At 35.9% G+C, this 17,322-nt stretch overlaps 2 protein-coding genes across 2 annotated transcripts; both read right to left on the bottom strand.

Annotated features, from left to right (window-relative positions):
* Positions 1-842: 842 nt before the first annotated feature.
* LOC141834560 (PH, RCC1 and FYVE domains-containing protein 1-like) lies at positions 843-13,194 on the bottom strand. Its single transcript, XM_074721878.1, has 9 exons — positions 13,076-13,194; positions 10,664-10,750; positions 7,552-7,641; positions 5,794-5,874; positions 5,451-5,645; positions 3,229-5,361; positions 2,242-2,388; positions 1,609-1,961; positions 843-1,258 (listed from the first exon to the last, which is right to left on the bottom strand). Exons 1-9 carry the CDS (start codon positions 13,130-13,132, stop codon positions 1,126-1,128), a joined length of 3,276 nt encoding a protein of 1,091 aa, XP_074577979.1. The 5' UTR covers positions 13,133-13,194; the 3' UTR covers positions 843-1,125.
* Positions 13,195-15,642: 2,448 nt separating this feature from the next.
* On the bottom strand, positions 15,643-17,182 carry LOC141834561 (uncharacterized). The gene has a single exon (XM_074721879.1). It carries the CDS (start codon positions 17,144-17,146, stop codon positions 15,869-15,871), a length of 1,278 nt encoding a protein of 425 aa, XP_074577980.1. The 5' UTR covers positions 17,147-17,182; the 3' UTR covers positions 15,643-15,868.
* Positions 17,183-17,322: the final 140 nt, after the last annotated feature.

Raw genomic sequence — 17,322 nt, 5'->3', positions numbered from 1 at the left:
ATAATAAAATTTATTTAAATATAAAAGATAAATTCATATAATTAATTCTATTATAAAAATTTAATTACTATTATTATTATCTATTTAATAGATTCAATCTAAATTTCATTTTTAAGCATTCAACTTGTTTTATTTCATAGATATAAAAAAAATTTTAAAAAATAATTTTAATATTCTACTAATTTCATTTATTATTATTATTTTACAAGATATTTAAAGACAAAATTAATATAATTAAAATTATTATTTTATCAAAATATTGATTTTAAATTTATATAAATTATAATCAAAATTTGATTAAATATTAATAATAATAATAATATACAAATTCCCTATAATATAAAAAGTCATAAAAACATTAAAAATATTTTCTAATAACAATCAAGTCTTCTAATTGGACTCTATCCTCCTTATTATATCATTATTTATATTTAATTAAATTATATTTTATTATTATTAATTAACTCTTTTTTAATCTTTAATGTGCATATTTATCATAATTTCACATCATCTAATTGAAATATTTATTAATTATCTAAGCACATATATATGTACTATCTTAAATGTGTTTGTCAAATTTTTTCTCACTAAATACAACTCTAATTTTTTTCTAATATTTTCATTTCTAATCTTGTCCATTTATATTCACATATACACATTAACATTCTCATATCTACAATTCTCATCTTCTATTTATATACTTGAGTCATACACATATCAAACATAAAAATATAATAAAAATTATATTTTAATTAATATTTAATATCAGAAACATAATGTTTATAAAATTAGTATTTAACTCAATAATTTAAAAAAGTCATTGCTAATTTTATTTTAGCACTTGACTAAATTGATCTCATCCCAAGCAAAACTAACAAAGGATTTACATTCTCCAAGCTCAAAACACTTGACCTTTTACATGAGAAAATTGAAGGGATTTTCTTTTCTTTTTTCTTAAAAAAAATAGTGAACAACAACCACTTCTTTATAAATAGGCCCTCCAATCTTTCCTGAGGGTGTAAAAAAAATTACTGACATTTACAAGGACTAATTGATTAAGTTAGAGCTTCTTCATCCCCTCCTAGCTTGGCTCCAAAGAAGAAGCAAATGTTATTGAAGTCAACTTCAATGAGATTTTTCATCAGTTGATGCATTTGTGGAGGACTTGTCGATCATCCGCACATCGTACTGCTCGTATACTCTCAGTCGATTTTCAGCCCACCATTGTTCTGCTTGCTTCTCGCTGAACCGCTTGCGACTGCGTAAAAACGAAATGCAAAGTGTATAAGATGCAGTAAATGATAGCTCAACCAGTGGAAACATAAGTTCATAGGAACATTGAAATAGCAGTTGCTTGCCACATTTGTTGTTGGCAATCACATATCGTCAAACATCGTAAACACTCATAATAACTACACAATGTGTAATGCGAGGGGAAAATAAAAGATTAAAGTTCACTCGAAAACCGCTTCTACACTTCGAATAGTGTTCAGCGTATGCCTAATCCTATACTTGCAATATTGTTGTTATAATTTTATGTTACCATAAGCCTACTTGGTTATTCTTGTTTGGTCATAATACATTAAAAGAAAGATAAGTTGGACAAACCTGAAGCGAACCCGTTTCAGGTCTCTCGCGCCTCTAGCAGAAGTAAGGGTAATATACACTCCTGGCTCATCTTGTTCAACCCATTCAGTCTCATGATCAGGATCTGGATCAACTGCTTTGCTTGCATTTCTTGGTACGGGGTTACCCACATTGTTCCGGCTTGGTTCGTTGGGGATTAGCACACCACTGGAACCATTTACATCTGCTTCATGAGAACTTAATGAGCTGCTCAATCGATCGACAGTTGCAATGGAGATACCACTTGACGTGGGACTAGAATTGAAGGATGCCGATTGAAGGAGTTTGTAAGTTGCAGCTGCTTCTGACGGAAATCTTCCAGCCATGTCCTTCAACTATTAAAACAAGGTAGCGATGTAACGAAAAATGTGTAAACAATAGCAATCCACTGCTTAAACAGTTTGAAGCTATATTAAAATTTGAATAGTTCATGAACCTTTTTTTCCAAATGTTTTGCTCTTGTATTCTACTGCCTAACCGGCAGCTAAAATCCTGAATGATCAAAGATATGGGGTGGGTCGTGTGAAATTTGACTCTTGTGATTTGAATTCCCATTTATGCATGCATAATACTTTGACAGAGTGATTGTTTAACGAAATGGAAGCGCATATCTACCTGAGCAGTAAGTGACTTGATTACTTCTTTAGCCGCTTTACATTTTGCGGTTTCTTCACCAGCAATTGAAATAGCCTCCTTCAATTGGTTAGTTGTTCTTTCCAACTCAACTTCTTGAAGCTGGGCCTTCTGAGTAAGGTTTGCTACCTATTCATTTGTTACAAAGATGCAAATGTTGCATTTACTACCACAATAAATAAATGGAAATCATCCATTGCCCGGATTTTAAGAAACTTACATCAGTATATCTAATAAAAGCACAATATAAACAATCCAACAATTTACTTACAATGGTCAACAGGCCAATCATGGTTCACATATAATGTGGCGGCTTGACTATAATCAAGCTAACGAGAACATCATGATCTCATGTTAACTCATCATGATTACCATAACTACTTCTGAACTGACTTGACTTGCAAGTGATACATGTGCCAGACAACTAATCATGCAGATAGACAGAAATAAACAGCTTCAATTATACGATCATAGCATGAAAATTATCAGTCAATAAAATTAGCAACTCTGAGTGGATGCATAACCAATGAAATTCAGACACTTGTGGTCGGTTATTGCAGAAGTTTTGCATAAAGTGCATGTTTAAACATACCAAACTCCAACATTTCAGATTTGGAGCCAAGAATGCATGCATTTGAAAGGATAGAATTTTAATTTAAATGTGGTAAAACACATGAAATTAGGATAACAGACAGAAAGATGATCGTCTGGAATGTTACAAGAGGCCCTATGAGACGAATGACATGCACAATGCACTTACCAGAAATTCTACTGGACGTAAGAACCATATTCAAATCAAGAATGAGTAGAAAGGCTGAATTTGGCTATTGAGATTGACCTTTAATAGCTAATTCTTAACACAAGATTAATTAAATTAAACAAGTACTTTGTTTTTCAGACATGTGATACTGGATATCTCTCAAAGCAACAAGAATATGTCTCCATGGAAGATTTACAATGCATATTTACCTGAGCTCTTAACCTGGTAAGCTCTTGGCTGAGGCTGTCAGTTCCATTTTTTGAACTATCAGAAATTATTCTGGGAGAAGTAAGTCCACCAAGTGTAGGTGTTGGTGTGGTAGAACGAGGGGGGCTGAGCCTTCTCGATACAGGTGATGTTGCTCTGGAAACAATTCTTGACCCGGGGACAGAAGCTGAGAAAAACTTTTTTGAGGTTCCTGATGTTGGATTAAAAGTTTTTGAAAAATTAAGGGCACCCCAACGCAGAGTTCCATTTGGAATTGGTGATACACGACTGCTAATAAATTCAAGCTTCTTGCTCTTTTTAGATCTATTATCTATTTGTTTAAAGGACTCCAATGAAGAAAACATAGGAAATTGAGTGTTTGATCTTGAATCCAACTTATCATCCTCAACCATTTCAGTCAATCCCTGAATGATGTTTCCTCTTCTGTTAGCAGCAGAATGAGACGATGAATCAGATTCCAAGGGCTTGTTTAACTTGATAAAGCAGTTGTCACAGACACGGTATGCTTTATGTGGATTTGGTGCCATAGAAGCTCTAAGGGATTTGTTACTGCTACAAGAATGACAAAAAATAAGTGCACAATTATAACAATTATGGCGCTTCCTCTTAAAATTGAACGGAAGGCGACAGGCTGAGCAAATAGACTGATCGACTCCAGATACCCACTTGTGAATACAAATTGCTGCAGTAAAATTAGTGCCGCAAACTACACTCCTGACTCGTTTATCTTTTAAAGCTTCTACTAGTGTTGGGGAATTTCGGTCATCAGTGTCACCATGTCCTAATCGACCATTTGCTCCTTTACCCCATGTGTACACTTCAGTTCTTGAAGTTAAGACAGCAACATGATAAGCACCGCAAGAGATCTCCTCAACAAAATTTTTAAGGAGCTTCCCTTCAACACGCACAGGGAACTTTCCATCAGCTTCAGGATTTCCAAGTTGACCATAAACTGCACTGCCCATGGCGTAAACATGGCCTGAGGTTGTAAGTGCCACAGTTAGGCTGTGCCCACAAGCAATTTGACAGAAGCTTGGCTCAACCAGAGCTGCGACACAGGTAGGCACAAGTCTATTCTCTTTATCACCATGTCCAAGACGCCCTTTATCACCATCACCCCATGTAAACAGCTTTCCTGAAGAACAGTTGCTAGAATTTGAATTTCCACACATTACTTCTACAACTGCAGCTGTATGCCAAACACCACAAGCAGCTCGAACTGTTCGTAGTCCCCCCAGAGATTCTACTTCCCTAGGTATTGATACACTTTTGCAATCTCCATGACCTAATACACCAAAAGTTCCATCTCCAAAAGTAAACAGTTGCCCAGCTGAGGTTACAACAGCTGTATGCCAAGGTCCACAAGAAACTGATGAAACATGGATCCCCTCCAAGGGTCCATTGACCCTCTTTGGGATCCAGTGGCTCATCTCATTTCCATGACCAAGTAGCCCAAGTGCAGATGTACCATTCCCCCATGTGTAAAGATCACCAGAAAGTGTAACAGCACAAGTATGATGTTCCCCACAGGCAACAAGTTCAATATTTGTGGTTGCAAGAACATCAATTAGTTTCGGTTGAGATACATCAGTGTCTACTCCATGCCCAAGCCTACCTCCAGACTCCTCCCCCCAAGAGTAAATCTCTCCTTGCTTGGTTACAAGGGCCACGTGCCTCCCACCACAAGAAACATTCTGAACATCTAATATTACAGCAGATTCTAAAGCTTTTGGCACAAAAGAATCCACTTTCATACCTGAATAGTTATCAGATCTAAGACTTCCACCACCTAGAATTGCTTCTCCAGTTCCTTCACCCCAAATAAATAGATCCCCTAAAGCCTCTCCATCATCATGACCAGAGCCTTGACTAGATGAGCTGACTGCACTTGAGAGACTTACCCTGAATGCATCTGTGGAAACACCCCTCATATGCACATTTATACTATCTGAATACCCAGAAGATAAAGAGTGGACTGACCCAGTAGCAGAATCAGAAGAAAAGAAATTCTTTGGAGGTGCTGCATGAGCAATGACATCAGATAATGATTTGTCTAGGCCATTCTTTGTTGGGCTTTCATATGGACTTCGGAATCTAAGAGTGTCACTTCCATCCTGAATAAAGCATGAGTTAGAATTTTCCTGCATGATAGAAACATTAAAAAGGAATGTCCTTGGACTGGTTGTACCGAAAAGCAGAGCACCTTAGCCATGCTATCACTACTACCAAAAGGGGAGTTCAAAGGAGAGTTTCTTCGAGTGTATGTCCTTGGACTGGTTGCACCAGATGATATTCCATCACTTCTAGACTCTGTTCTCCTTCTTCGCTGATGACTATGTGATATCAATGTTTTTAAACCAGCAAACCAGGCATCAGCTTCATCTTTATCCTTGCATATCTTGTATAGAAAAAATGAAGATTACTATTTGAATGAAACAACATGCAACCAAACAAGAAACGCAAGTAGAAGAAAATATATAAACCATGATATGATTGAAAATGTGAGGATATATTAAGAAAATGATCAGAAGAGTTGACTGACTTACAAGATCCAGTGATCTGTCACTATATATAAGAGAAAATGATTGGCATTCCTTCTCAGGCTGTGGATACCTTTGAAAAATTGCCTGCAAGTCAAGAATTCAGGTGTAAATACACGATCCAAATGGTTTTAAAGAAATGTAGCATTTCAACTATTGATGTCACTAAACTATTCAAAACAGTTGTGGCAGCCATGGAATTTTGGTGGTAGTCTTATTTTTCTAATTATTTTGTTGTTCGTTCTCTGTGTTTAGAATGGGTTGATCCTCCAAAGACCTACAGTAATTCTTTGTTGGTGAAAGGAATAGCCATTTATTACCATTTTAAGATCCAAGGAATGCACATAATGTGTCAGGGTCAAAAGGATACAACATTACCAAAATATATAAATGGGTTGGTATGAAGTGACTTGCTATAAAAATAGTTTATTTCATAAATATTAGTAACTTTCATGTCATATAATTTAAAATTTTAAATTAACCTTATAAAATTAGTCAATCTTACACTTTATAAAAAATATAATTTTTCCTTTTATATTCTTTTTTTAATCCAAATGACATGACCTATTTATGACATGATTCTCACATCCTCTTTTTTGTTTTATATTCTATGTCTTGTTGTCGCCTAAATCATTTGTTTCTTCTTTATCTTCTCAATCAATTTTTAGAAATATGCTGTCACTTTCATATTCTACAAGGTTATTGGTTATGGTGGACTGTGGACAATATAAATGTTTTACATTTTGATGGCACTTGAAACTTATTTCTTTTCCTTTCGAGAAGTATTGTGGGATGCATATAAGTTTCTCATTCATGTAGCCTCGAATTTTGTGTATTATAAGAAAACAACGAGCATGCAGAGATTGATTGTCACTGCATCAGCGAAGCTGCAATCTAATGCAATCATTAGATCTTTTGTTACTTCTAATGATTAGTTAGTAGATGACTGAATCATTAAGAAGGTCTAGAGCTGATGTTGAATAGATTTGTAACAAGCTGGTGTCTACAATGTATAATCAACTTGAGGAAGTGCTATAAGCCCATTAGGTGCCACGGGCCCATGTGTAAATATGTAATGTGTAAGGGGAATACTTATAATATTCTTTATTCATTAATAATACTTGTATATGGGTAGAGAGGATACCTAAGGTTATCTTGGAATATTCCCCCCCTAACACAACCCATAAATGAGAAAATTAGGCTATTAGCAGAGAATATTATTGAAATGTACATGCCTAAACATGTTTCAATCATTCCCCATTGATTGAAAAAGCCATGATGCAAGATGAGTGTTTTCTTCTTTCCAGGAATCAAGCTAACATGATATCACTGCATATATTCACTTATTCTTTTAGTTCATTATATCTCAATTTTAGGATTTGACTGAGGCTTAGGACTGCAAAGTATAAGCTTGCTAGTTCTCAACTGTTTGTGCGGCAATTGTATAATAATAATCAGAACTCCCTTGGAAAAATTGAAACTAAGGATTGTAATTAAATCTTAAAAAGAGTTTTAGATTTTAACAAGCAGAAAGAGAAAATTTTATGCCGCTGTTTCTCAGTATTTGACTTAGGGTTATTCATAAAAAAATCCTAAATATATATACCAATGAAGGGCTTACGGTAAGTTTATATTTTAGTATTATTGTATTTACTGGGTGTCACTTGATTTTTCCTATTTTCTCTCCCAAGAGGCAAAAGCCTGTAGGTGTTACATGGAACTTTCTGTTGCTCAAAGTTTTTCATATCAGAGAAAGAAACTTACAGTGCGTTGTCCAGGAATGATTCTTGCCACATGGTTTAGTTTGAGGTGTTTCTCCTCTTTACCTGAGAACCATATTAGCAGGGACTCATCCTACAAATCACAGATTTGCAGAGAATCAGAAGGAATGAATAATGCCTGGTAAGTATAATTAACAACTTAATAGTAATGAATAATACATGTTAAATATGATTGAAAATGCTATTAATATGATTATTTTCGTGAGGGAGAAAGGTATGATTCTTCCATCAGGGTGCCCTCCCAACTGAGGGGGAAAAAGTTCCAATACCAGCCATGAAAGAATGAGGGGAAGAGAGAGATCTCAAAGCGCCGTTTAAGAACTACATAGTTGCAAAATAAAGTTAACACAAAAAGCTCACAACCATAAACTCAAGGGTTTACTTTCTCTCACAATTTAAGATGAAGGGTTTTAGGCAGTCTTGTAAGCCCTTGAGTTCCAATGAAGATACTTCTAGGACCCAGGGACATGGATCTCTCCACAACATAAGCATATAAAATGCAAATCCCACATGGAAGATTCTATGCAGTAAGCACTACCAATGCTAATACCACTTCACATCATCTTTCATTCACTATGCTGAGAGTCCTCCATGACATCAGTGTAGACAGAACTCTTCCACTTCATAGTTATTAGGTTTGGCTCAACACACAGCCAGCAACCTAATTTTGGGCCTAGCTGGGGACATAATGTCAAATAGATATTAACTTAGAATTTTGAGACTAGTTTTCACAGTTACAATGTTGTGGCGACTGGAACTACATGACGGTTGTGAATTTATAACTGGTGAAGCATTCTGGAGGATATGTGATGTTGTGGGGTGCATCTAAAAGCTGTTGGAGATCAAGAAACAAGTAGAGAAAATATTTGTTTTGGGGGGAGGACTTTTTTAGTGTCCAGATAGAGCTAGGAGTAAAGTTTTCGGCTTTTTCTCCATCAATATTAAGAGAGAATAGGGAGGATTGAGAGGTCGCTTGTATAAAATGTCTACTCCAATTTAACCAATTTTCATTGTACTTTTCCCCCCATATTATATAGTTGATTTTCTCCTTGAACCGCGTTAAATTACTCTTGTTGGTCTTTGTAGGTTTATGCTATTTCACTAAGGGAATGAATATTTCATCATGTAAGCTTGTGGTGAAAAGTTATTCCGAACTCGAGAGGCATTGAATTTGGATCTGCAAGTGTCTAGTTTGAAGTAGTTGAGTCTAGAAGGTAGTGCTGGAGCAGTCTCCAAACTTATATCGTGGTTTCATAAGCACATGTGATTAAACAACTGGTATCAAAATATAATTTGTCAAATCTTGATGTAGTAATCTAAGGCTCCGGAGTGGGTGGTCGGCACAAGGGGAGCAAAGATTATCTGAGAACAAGGACTTTAGCAAGAGAATTGAGAGGTCTAGGCAGCGCTAAAAAGTTTTCCACTTTTTTCCAAAATTGCAGAGAGGTGAATTTACAGCGATTAAAAGGTCTTTGCACAAAATGTGAACCTTGATTTTTCCTATTCTAATGGTGCTTTTCTCTCTTATTATATAGACTTGATTTTTCTCCATTGATGTAGGCTTACATCAATGTCAAAGTACATTAAATTGCTGTTATCTTTCTTCTTGTGTTTGTATTATTCGACCACCAACAAAAATGAAGATTTTATCATGTAGACTTATGGCAGAGTTTATTTTGCATTCTAGCAGTACAGGATTTGGATCTACAAGCTTGTGCTTTGAGGCATGAAGATCTAGCAACTGGTGTTAAATTAATCTCTAACCTCATCCAGTAGTATCAGAGACACTTGTGATCCCAACAATAGTATCGTAAGGCTTAAGTGTGGACTTCCTAGTTATAGCAAGAGGCGTCTCCTCCAAAGTGGTTAATGGATTGTTACATCCCTACTTCCACATGTTATTAAAGCCTCAGTTGTTATATCTAAGCTTGATGGCAACATGAGAGCAACTTTGATGTGCTTAGAACCTCAAAGAATTACTGAGCATGATGGTCATGTGTGGGCAAACCCTAGGCCTTCTTATTCAATTACCTCAACTCTCGTGATGGGATGTAAAAGGCAAAATTGAGCATGGTCCATGCCCACCAAAATAGAGGGTGTTCCACCTCACAATCCCACAGGACCAAGTATGTATTATGGTTGTGCTTCTAGTAGGGGCATCTCTCCCAACCGCTTCAACACATTAATAAGGGTAGAGGGTAGTGAAGAAAACAACTATCCAACTCAATGATACTGAATATACATGTCTGATGTTGGTAATCTAGTTAGTTGCATGTCATTCTATCTGAAAAGTAGAATGACTGTCAGTTGTGGATTGTTAATCTTCATAAAACTTTCATTTGTTGGTTAATTAGTTTGCACAGCATCCTTAATCATCTGTTTATTTCTTATAAACTGAAATATTTTCCCAGTTGAGCACATGATTCCATCAAATTTTCACAATGTTGATACTTATGTAATTTCCACCACTCTTTTTCAAAACTATAATACTCAATCTTCTTTTAGTGCTAAGAAATGTGAGTAAATCGTGTCAATTCATTCACAATATTTTTATGGATGATTAGTTGTGATCATGACAACTTACTCATTTTCCATACTCACATTTTTGTACGTCATATTTCTTATTTTCTATTTGTAGGCATAATTTCAGAAGGCTTAAATTTTCTGTCTGTTGCCATATTCACCAGTCCATATGATCCATTCTCCAATTTAATTGTCTGTGAATCAGATTTCATCCTCGCGCTTTCAATCTGGGACTACAACCAAACAAGAATGAATATGATATTTCAAGTCTAATTGCTTGCACAAAAGAAGATAATAGCAATTATTATACAGCATGAAACCTTGATTGTTTATCTGAACTCTGGATAGACAAAAAGTTATATCAAACTTTAAACAAAATTAATTTAGTAGTGATAGATCATTTGTATTCTTTACAGCTAAACATAACATTACAGTAACTGTTTGACGAATATCTTTGTCCAAGAAGCACAGAAAGAGAGGAAGTATATCTTAATGTGCAACTAGACAGTATGTTAGCATATTGGAAATGTCAAAATCTGATTTGTTGTGCATAAGATGGGTATAGAGCTTACATTGGACAATCGGAATGGGCAAAATTTTGGCTTTCCTCTGCGTCCATACTTTAGCAAGTATGCTCCCTTCTTCAATGCAGTTATAGCCTGTTAGAAATGGGGGGAAATCCTAATTTTTTTAGTGCAAGACAAGTCCATTTACTGAAACCATAGACAGATAAAGGCATAGTTCAGGAAGAAGCACGCATATTTCTATGAAAGATTATAAGAAAAAAAATTAGGTGCCACACAATTCAACCATCATAAATTCATTAGCTCGAAAAATATTCCCAATATTACACCATGATGTGTATCTGTACATTGCTTGATCAAAGGAGTGGTGATAGATAAGGCTGAAATAATGGGCATGTCTATGAGTTAGCAAACTTCAAGTCAGCTGGAAGAGAAATCTAGGATTCTAATGTTGTGCAGAATGGGCCCGTGGCCAACTTCCTTAGCTGGTTAGCCTGTTAAAGTTCAATAAGAAAAGGCAAATGGTATGGTAGAGGCCAATAGCTTCCTATGCCTGAATAAGAAGTCAGCTAGATCTAAAGAGCGCTTAAAGTTGAAAAGAGATACAAAAGAAGTTTAGCACTTTGCAAAAGAGATATTAGCAAGAAATATTTGGATGTTATACACTAAGTGCATATATACCTATACATTTCGTGGGGGTCATTTTATATAATAATATATTATATTCTTTCAAGAACTATGTCATTCATCTTCTATCCTTTCAACAGTAAAACAATTTGATCATCCTGAAATTGGAGAGGCCATGGTGCACAAAAACCAGACAAACCCATTAAAATTAGTTGGAAATTGGAAGAGTCCATAATTGATAAACACTTTGATCATCCTGAGATTGGAGAGACCACAGTGCACAAAAATCCAGACAAAACTATTAAAATTAGTTGTAAATTGTACTAGCCCATAATGGATAATATGGAACATTCCAAGGGAAATGTATCATTAGTAAATGACAATTTCGTCTGGTACCAGAATAAACAGAATTGAGTACTCTACTGACTGATACAGTGTGATCTGAGCATGCATTTGCTGTTCAATTTTGATAGTCTTTCAGAGCTGTTGTGTCAGTGATAATTTATCCCCCGAATCAACAACTAAATCCCCCAAATTGATATCAATTTAGTTTCAAGATCCAACCATATCAATTGAGCCTTCAAGACATCCAATTCAGTCATCGAATCAACCAAATGACAGTAATTGACTATTGATCAATCATCAATCAGTCAATCATCCAGAACGGGAATATCTGATCATTAATTTAGCTACTTAGCAATGAAGGGTGATGTCTTTTGATCAATGAACTAATTCATCTGATTGATTAGTATTTCCTTTGTTCAGAAGAGTAGAATGGCAACAAATAACCATGGACAGACATTGGTAATCACATGCAAAAACTTTTGCAAATTTTATAGTTACTTTTCCAACAACAAAAACTTCAATAGCCTCTAATTAGAAGGGACAAATGCTACAATAACAGGCAACTAGTTCCTTTTGGTTCATTTAAAATAATCATTTGAGCCTTTGAATTTTTATTCAATTCTAGCAAGCATTATTTTAGTCTTCTCTAGACCATGTCGTGCAATTAATCAACCAGCAAAGTTCATAATGTCCTAAGAGCCTTGGATATTACTACTATGATTCACCTTCAACTTTTTTTAAAAAAAACTTCTATGCTGAAAATATTGCAAACAAGCGCAGAAAATTTTGGTTGCTAGGGATGTTTCATATCATGATTACATCATAATTACCTTAACCAATCTCACCACTGGCTTGCAAAACCCTATTTTATATATTTATTTGCTCCTCCTATTTCAAACTTACCCCTTATCTAGCTCAGGGCAGTGTCCTGATGAAGTTTGCAGGTCATCTCTCCTTAACTGAATTTTTTTACTTCAAAACATGCCATCATACAATGAGCATAAACAAGAACGCCCATTTACTGTTTTTAAAGAACTTCCTGGGTACACAATACTGAATGGTTTCAGTTTAATGCTTGAAAAAATGTTGGTTTAGTTTGTTAAACTGAACTATGTTAAGCAGTACCTATTTTATCTGACGCAAACAATTACAAGAAGGCCCAAGAGAAAGACTATAACAGCGCCATCAAACATATATGCCTGAGGAGCTGGGACTTTGGTTCTTGAATTAAGCACAAAAATTTGAGCATTTAGTTTTAACATAGATTCTAGTAAAGCGCAATGCACTCACTAAGCTCTTACAGAGCAGTGAAGTCCAAGTGACAACTACAAGCTTATGCTACTGATTTACAGTGAAGCAAATGCAGTGTTGGCAACAAAAACTACAGTGAATAATACACTAATCAGCGTAACATCTCACCCCAATTCAATTTTCGCAACTGAACAAAGTGAAAGAACAGTGTTCCACACAAATCATCCTAACCCTTACCTGCTCGATGTCCCTCTCGGCGTTGCCTGTCCTCCCCTGATCTGCCGCCGCCGCCATGCCTTCAGCCGCAACGAGTGCAAGCGCTCAACCCCTCCACTCCATACGACGCAAACCAAACGCCCAGCACATCATCGACGAGGCTTCTAAATCGCTCGCCTTATCAAAGTCACTGACGGGAACGACACAGTAGCACGAAATGCTCCTAATGCGCCTACGAACTATCGAGCAATCCTCTTCGATTCCGCGTCTTGGAGCGAAGATTCCTGCTCCTTGAGAACCGTCGGGATCGAACAAGAAGAAAGAGGAAGGATTGGTGCTCGGCCTCGCCTCGCTTAGCTTCCTTTTCCACATGGCCATTGCTCGAGTAGGCGTTTTGCGTTTAAACCCTCTTAAAAATAATTAAGGATATTTTTCACTTTACCTTCAAATTTTAGCCTTTATTTCAAAATGTTCACCATAGAATTTTCAATTAAAACAACCAATGAGGTAAACACTCAAAATTGTGCTCCCGGAGCATAATTGAATTGGTTACGACGGAACAGACTTATAGAAGAGGACAAGAGTTTAAATCTCGATGAAGCCGAGTAATACCCTCCTCCATCGTGACCAATTACAATTTCTCGATTTACCTTTTCATAAATGGTCGTGGAGATGACCATGTCGGATGGTAGATTCCACCTTTTTATATAACAGAGTCAACTTCATAGAATTATGAATTATACTTGTTGATATAATTAAGTTGGTTACGATGAGACATGATCGTGAGGTTACAATAATTAACTATGGTTATTATAATATGGGCACAGAAATCCAATTTAACTCAAGTTAATTTTTATCAATAGTAGTTATGAATTATGATTACATAGTAACAATAATAATTATAAATTATAATTGATATAATATAAACAATAGTTAATATCTCTTTTGATGGAATTTAAGAGTATTAAAATCAAATCACAAAATATGAAGTATGAGTGAGATACTATTTTGATGATTAATAAAACTCAATATATTTTTTATTATTCTAATAAAAATAATTTTTTTTCTTAATTTATTAATTAGATAAATCAAAAATACAATTTATGCACATTTAAAAGGTAACCTCTTTTGACCTCTCGAGCTATATAATAGTGATGCGCCTCACCATGCATCTAGAGTTCAAAACCTAAGGATCAAAGAAATCTTCGAATTCACTCGATAAAAAATTTCTATAGAACTGAATCGATCATCTTCAAAATTAAGTAATTATTTATAAAATAGTAAATATGAATCATTCTAATTAAACATTATTCATATTAATTTAAAGTTCCATAATAATAAAAGATTATAATTCCCAAATGAAAATTTTAAAAATATTTAGAATATCTTTGCAAGTAGTTTTTTTTAGCAAATTCAAATACAAACATACTTATAAATTAAACATTTTTAATAAAATATGAATAAATTCAAATTCTTTTATTTTCCTAAAAACAAACTGCATTTGAATATTAGCAAATTATTTTGACATTACTGAAACTAAGAGCAGTAAAATGAAAAACTTTTCCATAAATTTATTAAGAACCGAAGATTAATTGAAGTAAGCGAATCTTTACTACAAAAAGATCCATGATATCTGATATATGTAAAACAAGCCCTTCCTACGGCAGCATTAGCTTGTGGTGCCGTCCTCCGCGGCCTCTTTCAAATATGCCAAAAACCTAAAACTTGGTAAAATTATATTTTGATCAACTAAAGAACTTAATTCACACACTATAAAATCCTCATAAATAAATTTTGAATTTTCTTAAACAGATCCAATGACCAACTAATTTATCCCATTGGAATAAATAAAAATGTGAAAAACCATTATCATTACAATACAAAACAACAAAGAACTATTGCACATATTTAACCAAATCAACAAGCATACATATGAAGATTCATACATGTACTAAGATACAAATATTAGTTTAAGCGAACAGACGTAAACATGCAATATATATATAACAAAAGCAAAGAATGATCATCATTTCAAAAGAGAAGCAATAGATAAAATAGATTGAAACCAAAGCTAGTTAACTATGAGTTTGTAGGTTAAATAACTTTCAAAAACCCTAAGGCAGACATACATTTCTTGCTAGCTATCTAAGAGTCTAGTTTGCCCCATCAGGAACACTTGCACATATTTAATCAAATCAACAAGCATATATATGAAGATTCATACATGTATTAAGATACAAATATTAGTTTAAGTGAACAGAAGTAAACATGCAATATATATATATACAAAAGCAAAGAATGATCATCATTTCAAAAGAGAAGCAATAGATAAAATAGATTGAAACCAAAGCTAGTTAACTATGAGTTTGTAGGTTAAATAACTTTCAAAAACCCTAAGGCAGACATACATTTCTTGCTAGCTATCTAAGAGTCTAGTTTGCCCCATCAGGAACACTTGCACATATTTAATCAAATCAACAAGCATATATATGAAGATTCATACATGTATTAAGATACAAATATTAGTTTAAGTGAACAGAAGTAAACATGCAATATATATATATAACAAAAGCAAAGAATGATCATCATTTCAAAAGAGAAGCAATAGATAAAATAGATTGAAACCAAAGCTAGTTAACCATGAGTTTGTAGGTTAAATAACTTTCAAAAACCCTAAGGCAGACATACATTTCTTGCTAGCTATCTAAGAGTCTAGTTTGCCCCATCAGGAACACTTGCACATGAAAAATATTTTTAAAAGTATACTCTACCGGGCCTTAAAGCCATGGGGCAGCACCCCAATTTTGAAGTAATTCATTCTGATTTGGCTACAGAATCAAGAAGCAACTTCACTGTCTCTTTACTCAGATTGATTCTTCGCATGTGCATTCTTGTCTTACTCATTATCAATTTTTCTAACTTGTCCTCCAACGCTTTTGCTTTAGCATTGTCCAGCATGTCTAGAGCCATCTTGATGCCCACCCCACATGGAAGCTCATCTGCAATTTTGTTGGCCATCTCCCATAAGAATGGGAAGTGAGCCTTCACATTGCCCCCGTTTTCGGGGTAATTTGCATCATCCTTTGATTTCTGACCGATCTCATTCCCCCTTTCCCTTTCTTCTTCATTGCCCTCGCTTTCGGAATTAGCACTGGCATTGCCATTCCCATTCACAGAGGTGAACTTCTCACTCCCCCACACTTTCTTAGAGATGGCATATGACTCCTGCTCGTGGGCATTGGAAAGTACTGGGTCTACGCCATTCTTGGCGCGGGCGGCATTTGTCTGAAACTTTTTTTTAAGCCTTCTGACCTTGTCAAGAAGCTGATTATCACTTACCACCAACTGGAATGAATCTTTAATGAGTTCACGGATAACTTCCATCTCGTGATTGGAGGAAGGAGCATAACCATTCTTACTGCGGAACTCTGCCAAACCATTAAGCAAGATCAATTCATCCTCTAAGCCCCACAGTCTTTGAAAAGATTGGCGCTTTTGCCCCGACTGGGGGCTCCCCGCAGATTCGCGCTTCCTTTTGAGGGAGCCTTGATCCACTGACGGAGAAGAGCTAACCTGAGTCACCGGGTTGGAGGGGCCATCCATAGGCTTGGTTGCTATGGGCTTAATGGACGGCTCAGCGGCACGAGAAGGACGAGGGGCCGGGACAGACGGCGGCGACGCATCAGATGATTCAGAATCAGAGTCGGAGCCTTCCGATGACTCATCCGAAGTGGGTTTGGGCTGCGTCTCCTGTGGCGGTGGCGGGGGCGGCGGTCCTTTAGTCGTCTGAAGAACGCCGGACTTGGGATCTTCATCTCCAGACTCGTCTTCGTCTTCCTCTTCCTCTTCGCTTCCATCTCCCTCCTCTTCCTCCTCACTTCCATCTTCCTCTTCCTCGTCGCTGGATGGAACAGGGGACACAACAGGATTTTTCTTATGAGAAGGCAACGGGGGACGCACCTCTTCCTTTCGCTGAGGTTCTTCTTCCTCAGGGGATGAAGAAGCGGATCCGGAAGCAGACTCGTCGTCGGAACCAGAAGTGGAAGACTCCGGTTTGGCAGCGGCGGCAGCGGCGGCGCGCTTCGGGGCCATGTCTGATGTAGGTGGCGTAGGTGGCGTCGGCTAGGGTTCGGGGGGAGCGATTGGCTTTGCGTAGATTGCGGTCGATCGGTATAAAGTTGCCCTTTTCTTCTTATGTTTTAGAACCAAGAATTTTTAATATATATTTTTTTTAAATGTAAATGATAAATTATTTATTATCATAAAAA

The sequence above is a fragment of the Curcuma longa genome, chromosome 9 (genome assembly GCF_044706935.1).
Source record: "Curcuma longa cultivar G26 ecotype Majalengka, Jawa Barat chromosome 9, ITB_CL_G26_1.1, whole genome shotgun sequence".
Taxonomy (NCBI): Eukaryota; Viridiplantae; Streptophyta; class Magnoliopsida; order Zingiberales; family Zingiberaceae; genus Curcuma; species Curcuma longa.
This window is presented reverse-complemented; position numbering and strand designations above follow the sequence as displayed.

What these genes read in the sequence shown, in the direction of transcription:
- LOC141834560 (XM_074721878.1), bottom strand. Translation starts at nt 13,132, where the DNA reads ATGGCGGCGGCGGCAGATCAGGGGAGGACAGGCAACGCCGAGAGGGAC. An exon ending in GTGACAGATCACTGGATCTT is followed by an intron (nt 5,646 to 5,793) that starts GTAAGTCAGTCA and finishes TTTCTATACAAG; the next exon opens with ATATGCAAGGATAAAGATGA. An exon ending in GTAGTGATAGCATGGCTAAG is followed by an intron (nt 5,362 to 5,450) that starts GTGCTCTGCTTT and finishes TGCTTTATTCAG; the next exon opens with GATGGAAGTGACACTCTTAG.
- LOC141834561 (XM_074721879.1), bottom strand. Translation starts at nt 17,146, where the DNA reads ATGGCCCCGAAGCGCGCCGCCGCTGCCGCCGCTGCCAAACCGGAGTCT.